This window comes from Notothenia coriiceps, unplaced genomic scaffold (assembly GCF_000735185.1).
Source record: "Notothenia coriiceps isolate Sejong01 unplaced genomic scaffold, NC01 NC01_scaffold00007781, whole genome shotgun sequence".
Lineage (NCBI taxonomy): Eukaryota > Metazoa > Chordata > Actinopteri > Perciformes > Nototheniidae > Notothenia > Notothenia coriiceps.
The window spans coordinates 1-8,319 of NW_011340482.1; the positions used below are offsets into that span (position 1 = coordinate 1).

General features: G+C 42.8%; 1 protein-coding gene across 1 annotated transcript; it reads right to left on the reverse strand.

The window, feature by feature from the left end:
• Positions 1-956: 956 nt before the first annotated feature.
• tent5c (terminal nucleotidyltransferase 5C) lies at positions 957-7,495 on the reverse strand. Its single transcript, XM_010769795.1, has 2 exons — positions 7,380-7,495; positions 957-5,933 (listed from the first exon to the last, which is right to left on the reverse strand). Exon 2 carries the CDS (start codon positions 5,909-5,911, stop codon positions 4,760-4,762), a length of 1,152 nt encoding a protein of 383 aa, XP_010768097.1. The 5' UTR covers positions 5,912-5,933; positions 7,380-7,495; the 3' UTR covers positions 957-4,759.
• Positions 7,496-8,319: the final 824 nt, after the last annotated feature.

An 8,319-nucleotide genomic window follows, 5' to 3' on the forward strand; every position in this document is an offset into this window, starting at 1 on the left:
TACGGCTGATACTTGCGCATTAGTTTCTGTTATGGATCAGTATCAACAGTCCTGCTAGTAACGTTACTATATTATCAATGTTACTTTAGTTATAGCCTGATATATGATAGCTAACTTTACAATGTTGTGATGTGACGTTAGCTAACATTCTGTAGCTAACGCCGGTCACTCACCAAGATAGCTGCCCAGTTCTCCACTGGTTCTCCTCACACCACAGCTCAATTTCTCTCCGATGGCCGTTATTTCTTCTAATCCTTGGCTGCTCCTGGTCTCTTGGACGCCTAGCAGGCTCATAATTATAAGGTTGTGGTCCGTCATATGCATTTGAATATTCATGTTCAACTTCTTCTGTGTCTTCTGTGTCAAAACTAGCATTGGGATCCATGTTTATTAATACGTTACACCGGCCGCTCTCCCCCTTGTGTCCCCCGTGTTACGTCACACGCGGGAGGTCACGTGCCGAGGCTTTTTTATGCGGAAGTGAAAATTTCTTACAAAAACGACGCCAGATGTCACTGTAGTGTATATTTTTGTATATTTTTTTGAAAATCTAGTGTCTTCATCATTTTCCTACACATTTATTCACAGGTGTCTTTAACCTGGAAGTTGCTCTTTAAATAAAATTATCAGTGCAGGACTTTTACTTGTATTGGAGTACTTTTATAGTGTAGTATCAGTACTTTTACTCAAGGATCTGAATACGTCCTACACAACTTTGTACTTTTTTTTGTTGACTAAATAAACACCCAAAAAAAAAAAGATTTTGTCCTTATAAGTTTACAGTTTAAACTCTATAAATATTTTATTCTGACTTGTCTGGAATTTAAATGTTAGGATTATAAGTTTCAACAGAAAATGCAGTATTACCCGTAAGTATTTTTTTTTAACTTAAATCCATTGAAGTTTAAGACACAGCTTGACAGGCGAGATTTGGACAGAAACAGCTGAAGCAGAAATTGCATTTAATACTCTTTTATTCATCATTTCCTCTTCAAACACATTTCCTGATGTACATTTCCATTCAAAAGGAAAAACTCAAGTGAGGTAAAAGTCCTGAAAAATGAAATAGTATAATGGTTGTAACCATCAACTCGTCGTCACAATCACGAAGCTGACAAAAGCTCTTTTGCATTAACTATTTCAAAAATATATATATAGTGCGAAAAATTTCAGATGTCTTCCCACTTTTTTTTTTTTTTAAACTTTTATAGCTACTTCTTCATACACACATGCAGACAAGCACACACACATACACACAGCTCCACGCATTAACGTAAACACAAATCTGCTGCAGTAATATTCACAACACCTCATAAAGGAAGTGTAAGAAAGTCTCCATCACATTCCTATGGTGTAAGACTTTAGACACACATAACCACTACAAATACAATCCTCCGCTTTCTCTGCACCCCCCAGCGCAAAAAACACATCTACAGGCGTCATAAATAAATAAACGCTGTACTAATAAACAAAGCCCCAAACAAGTGAGACAATCAGAGGCGAGGGGGGGGTGAGAGAAGCAGAGGATTCACACGTAGTTTACAGCAGAAAATAGAATGTGTGCTGACAAAAAAAAAGGGGGAAATAATCAACCCTCTTTTTTTCTCCACATCGTCCTGTTCACACACAGACACATCCACCCTGATGAAGGACATTATTCAACGTGAGCTGCTGCACCCCCTCTCTCCTCTAGTGTGGGGGGGGGGAGGGGGGGGGGAAGGTAAAGCTTTCATTAAACAGGCACACATTTTTTAGTCATCAGAAAAACGCACAAGTATTTACATTCCAGGCTGCGTTCACCATCGATTGTCTAGAAAACGCACGTTGCATTTTCTTTGACATCGCTCAAACTGATTGACTGAGCGATGTCAACAAAAAGCCCCCAAAAAGGGACCACTCGTCGCTCAGACAGACTTTAACCTGCCGCATGTGGCTCCAAGATTTAATCTATCATCTCTCAGAGGGGATAAACAAACTGGGGAATGATTGACATTACGTGAAGCAAAAACGTTTTTGTTTTTTTTAAGCACCAAATCAATGTTTTTTGGCTTTGAAACAAGTCACAGATTATGTTAAGAGTGTGGTGATGAATCCAGCTGTTGGCACTAAACAAAGAGGCGACAACCCGCTGAGAGATGATAAGAACAAAAGCCAACGCTGCACGCTAAAGTCTGCTACCTCCACTTTCAGACATGATCTACTCTAATAAGAACCTGCTGGCACAATTATCACAGAGAGAAGAAGACACACATGAAGTGTTAGAAGGGGATGCCTCAATATGTAAGGCAGATGAAACCTATTCACCCTTCCAAAATAAAAAAAGGGACAAAACAAAGCCCTCAAAAACACATGATATGTCCCTGAGAACCAGCTCAACTCCCTCCAGCAAATCCACCACATTAGGTTATTTACATTCCTCTCCGGTGGCTGGAGTAAAACAAGGCCTCGATAAAGTGCTTCTGTCAGTGAGGGTCTCTGCTGGGGGACCTCCAGCTGCTGGGCCAAAAGTCTGGCTCAGTGCACTTCAGGTATTGCTCTGGTTTGGATAGGAACACAAGACAAGTTGCATCAGGGCCGGTGGAGCTACAATTGATCGGCAGGGTGTAGAAATATAATGCCCGTTTGGAAAATCAAAAAGTTTGATTTCAAAAAAGGCATTCAGGCACGACTGAGGTCAACATGGCTGCCAGCGGCAACAAGGCCCACACTGGTAGGAAAGACAGAGAAACACTGACAGGAATGACTAGACGGATGGCTTTCAAGGGAGATAATGGTTTGGGACTGAAACTAAAACAACAAAAACTCAACCCATAATTAATTTCCCGACTGGGATAGGATGTAATCTCTTGTAATCAAAGATGTTGTCGTGGATCGTCCACATTGCACACGGCTGAGAACAATCCCTCCTTAAAAAGAACCTAAATCACTCTCCAAAAGGCACTTGAGCGCTGCAGTTGCTGGTTGTAACTCTGACAATGTGTGGCCCCTGACTTGTTGTTAAAAAAAGACTATGGCAGGTCACCTACCAAAGTTCAGCAGTAGAGCGTGTCCTGACCCGGGTTGTGACCTGCGCGGGGGGGGGGCGAGCTGACCGCCCTCTCAATAATTCATCTCACCAGCCAGGAGTCGTGCCCCCAGCCAGATAAGCGGCGCTGCTGGTTATCTGTGGAACGAGCAGCAGGAAGGCAGCTTCTGTCTCTTACATAAGAACAGCAACTTTCCCTCTCTCAAGCCTGGATGCTGTTATATCAGGAAAGTGAAGAGGAGATACCACATGTGAGAGTTACAGCTCATACAGCTAAAGCTAATCTGCTAGCCGCACCGCAAGAGCACATAATTAAATGTCTATAATAAGCTTGGCTAGAAATAGTAATTCATAACTTTGAGGACCTGCACATCCGTCACATTTTTCAGGGAGGGGGGGCCGGTAGTAGCTTCCAGGATTCCTCAAACTCCCAAAGGGGAGAGGAATCCCACTGGCAGACGTGAGCATTTCTCTCTCGACATACCAGCTGCACTCTGCGCTCCCATGACCACAAAAGGGGTTCAAACACTGCGTGGTAAAGAGAGGACAGGAAGTGACTCAGCTCCCCACACATGTAAGGTGGCAGGGCACCGAAGATATCACCCCCAGGGAAAAAAGAAAAAGAGGATAATTATAGTTTGAGAGCCAGTCAGTGAGCTGCGTCAGAGGAGGATCCCGTTTCAGGTCCGCGGTCGAGCCTGCGATGGTTGTGAGGGACGCCATGTGCTGCTCCTTTTTAGGGAAGGGACTCCCAGCCGGCCTCGCTCCAGGCAGCCCGTCACAGAGCTTCCCACAATGGCCATAAGACTGACATCTGGAGGTCACTGGTGAGGCTTTGGAAGAGACTTAAAAACACAGAGGAACATAAACTCCTCAGACACACAGGAGCCATCTTTCTGAGGCCCAAGCTGTCCCACTCTGATCCCGTCTCGACTGCAAAGTACAGGTCTGAGTAAACTGGATACGGGGGGGGGGGGGGGGGAGTGAGCTCGTCCTACACTGAAATTCACAGTGGAAAATAAAAATATTTTTTTGCATCTCCTGCACTGTTTACAAATCACAGGCACTGTCGGCGTATCAGGGAGACTACAAATGTATGCAAGAGATATTTACATGTCTAAATGAATTAAAAATAAATGGACTCCGCTCGCTTCCCTCTTCATATCTGATGTGAACAACGTTATTAGTGTAACACCTTCTTTCCCCTCCCCAGTGAATCAAACATATTTATAACACTGGTGCTCTGCTTTTTTTGGGGCTCGTCACCTATTATATATCCCCTACCCCAATAATACTATTTTTAAATATTTTACATTTTTTTCTGACTTTCACATTTGTATTATTTTTTTTACTAAATCACAGGAGAAAAATACATTTTAGGCTATAACATTATTTTCATCCCTTTTTCAAAAACATAGCCAATACTTAAATTATTGGGGCGTACATCTGGAGGTTAAGGCACAAAACACAACTCTGATAAACGGGGAAACAACCAAACATGAAAAAAAGAAAAAAAGAAAGTCTAAACACTTAAAAATATCACTTTCTATTCAATGACCTAGACAACTCTGAAGATGAGGAATGAGAAAGTATTCCAAAAACAAAGCAAAACACCTGTCCACTTAAATATAATTGTGCCTTGAGAGGAACTTTGTATTTATTGCCTCAATATATTTTTTTCAGTTTTTTTACGTCCTTCTCTTGTCTCCCTCTTTTACGTCCGTCCACTTTATGTCAGTTACATGGCAGCCATGTTGGAATGTTCTGGTTAGCCACATAGTAGTTGCTGAAGTTGTGGTCTCGGACGTAGGGCGCCGGCTGATAGTAGCAGGTGACGCAGGACGCGTCAGGGATAGCGTTCTGCTCCGCCAGCACTCTGAAGGCCATCAGCGAGATGAGGTGCAGCGTCTGCCTCCGCTCGTGCCCCATGAGGCACACCGTGCTCTCGTTGACGACGCGCCGCAGGATCATGAGGTAGTCGTACTTGCTCTTCTCCTCGCCCACAAAGTGGCTCTGCAGGTAGGCCTCCACCTTGCGCTGCTGTTCACCAATGTCAGGGAAGTCAATGAAGAAGCGGGAACACATGTAGCGCTCCAGGGCCTTGAACTCCTCCTCGCTGGCAGGACGGAAGTCCCTCACCAGCAGATTGCAGTATTTCAGCAGGCCGCCGCCGCGGATCTCCTCGGGCCGCTTGGTGGCGATGAGTTTGTCCCGCAGGTGGCCCAGCGCCAGGCTGAAGTCCCCGTACACACTCTCCCCGCTCACTGTGGGGTGGAAAGCTTGAGACATGGGCGTCTGTGCCAGCTCGTAGTAGGAGAGCATGGAGTCCAGCACGATCTGAAAGGAGTCCACACTGAACTCAAACTGCCGGCGTATCGAGTCCACAAACTTCAGCTCCACATTGCGCCCGTTGTTGTTGGAGAGGGAGATCAGACTCCAGCGGTCCTGCTCTGTGTTGACTTTCACCAGCTTCTGCACGTAAGCCTCTTTGAGAGTCATGGGTGTGATTTTCTCCTTGTTTACACCCTCGGGCAGAAATTCCAGCAGGGTTCCCAGCACCACGTCCTTAATGAGCCTGTACTCTGACTCGTGCGGCATGTCCACCCTGAAGATAACGTCCAGGTCCTTGTAGCTCCAGCCAACATCCTGCACCAGCACGTGGCTGGCTGTGGAGCCGTTGAGCCGGACGTCCTTCACTCGGATGCCCCTGAGCTCCAGGCGGGAGCGCACCCGGGCCACGATGTCCTTCAGCCGCACCTCGAGGGTGGGGAAGTTCCCCCGTCCATGGACGGGCACAACCTCCGTCAGAACTTCATTCAGCCGGCTCACCTGCTCCCAGGTCAGCACACTGACGGAACAACTCTTTGATTCCTCCTTGTTATCCATCTTCTCACAAAGTTCAGATTAACTGAGGAGGCAGGAGAGAAAACAGATGTTAGTTGTGACTTTTAAACAGGACATAAACCAAGCAAAATACACAAACATCACTATTCTAAAATCAGTTTCTTTGAACATGGGAAATTCATTAAATATATAATCGATACATTTATGTATTTTAGTGAACCATGTTGTTACACCTACAGCAGACATATAAAAAAAAAAACACAAGTAATAAAAACCGTAAATACATATTCCACAGTAGAAATATATACATGTACATGCATACAATATAAATACAAGCTAGAATAGATCAAACTACTTCAATTAAAATGTATATAAAGAATGCTGTATACATTAAACAATAAGTGAATAAATCAAAATATAACTTCCGGCTTCACTGTTGAATTATGTCACGAAACAGTAGCAGCATCATGACCCATTCAGCACGAGCAAAGCTGAATGTGAGCACGAGACAACCTGCTCGCTCACTCTGACACACACACACACACACTGGAGGACAGAGCGCGCGAGGCTTCTAGAACACCGCGAGCCTGGCTTTTATTCCAGAACTGCTGAGAGACAAACACACCAACTAGATTTAAAGTAAATGGACAACTAAAACCAGGGTTTTCAAAAAATAACAACCCCAATAACAGAGATGGGAGAAGTACTCCGATCGTGTACTTAACTAAAAAGTACCAGAGTGAAGGAACACTCAGTTACAAGTAAAAGTCATGCTCTCAAAATGTTACTGAAGTAAAAGTAGAAAGGTATTAGCATAAAATGACTCATTTTGCAGATTGACATATTTCAGACTAATGTATCACCTGTTTTGATTATAATTATGGATGCATTCATGCGTTTATCAAAGCTGGGAAACGTGGAGCTAGTTTTAATCACTTTGTATACTGCAGGGTAGCTTGTGAATGTTACTAAAAGGTTTAACTCTTATTCAAGTGTTAAAAATACAGCACTGTCCAATATACCAGTAACCGTGTCACACGTTGTCAAAATCATCATAATAATTTGTTCCAGCTGATTTATCAATTGGGCCGTGATGAGTGCAGTATTTCAGTTTTACGTAAACCGCTAACGTTTCCATGGTTGCTAACGGCTGTCGGCTACAGTAACTTTTTTTAAACCATGAATGTGTTTTAAACTAACGGTAACTCGTGTTGCCATAACGATAAGTAGGACGAGTGAAGTTTGACTCAATATGAAAACATATGGCGACGAATCTGAGAATCTAGCAAAGTCACGTTTAACATACGCACTGGAATAATGAAGAAAACAAAAAAAAAGCACTTAATACGTTAAAATATCCCAACTAACATCACGTTTCGAATAATGCCTACGACTGGTTACACTGTTGAAAAGCGAATGTCATGTCACATGTCTATCCTAACATGTGGAGTTAAAACATGGCTTCTTTCTGGACATAATCACACAAATGAACCGTAAAAGTAGTACATACATTTTCAAAAGCGTCCTCTGAAAAGCACTCAGTCAGAAAAAGAAGATGTTAACTTGGATTTCGTGCAGACACCTCCTCATAATCCACTTGCTGGGAGACAAACACATGCGGTGCTGCAGAACAGTCTCTATTTGAACCATCTGCAGTAAGACACGCCCGCTTTATAAAGCCGAAGCACGACCCACTGAAACAAATGCACCGCCGTAGCATAACACAGTCCCCTCTATTTATATGTAACGTGGTTTTTACAAATTAAAAGTTCACTATTAAAACAATAAATGTAATATGCAATAACTTACATGTTTTAAATTTAATATAAAACACACATGTTTGTATATTTACCCAAAGAATAGTCCAACTTTCATCATCAGCAAGTCACACAGGCGTGAAATCGTTGAGTTTGATTGTAGTAATGCGCCGAACGAAGCATCTGATTGGTCGACGAGGTTTTTGCGTTGCCAAGTAACCAGGGTCGTCTCCATGCAGCCGACGTTCTCTGACGTTTCATTTGAAAATAAGCTGTTTTTGTTGAAAATTACACTGGTTTATTTTAACTTTAAATAATATTACATTCTACTCTGTTATTATTTTTATATGAATAAAACGATTTAAAAAACATTGCCCACACACCGAATTTAACCCAAGATAAATACTGTATAATATTAAAGCCTGAATTATTGTAAACGTATTGATATGTGCTGGTACCCTTCACACACACCACACTCACACTCTCTCACACTCTCTCACACACACACACAACACACACACACACACCACACCACACACACACACACACACCACACACACACACACACACACACACACACACACACACACACACACACACACACACGAATATTACAAATTAAAATCTGTTGTAATAATATCGTTTATGTTATTGAATAATTTGTTCTATTGTTTATTATAACTAGTACAAATA

What these genes read in the sequence shown, in the direction of transcription:
- tent5c (XM_010769795.1), bottom strand. Translation starts at nt 5,911, where the DNA reads ATGGATAACAAGGAGGAATCAAAGAGTTGTTCCGTCAGTGTGCTGACC.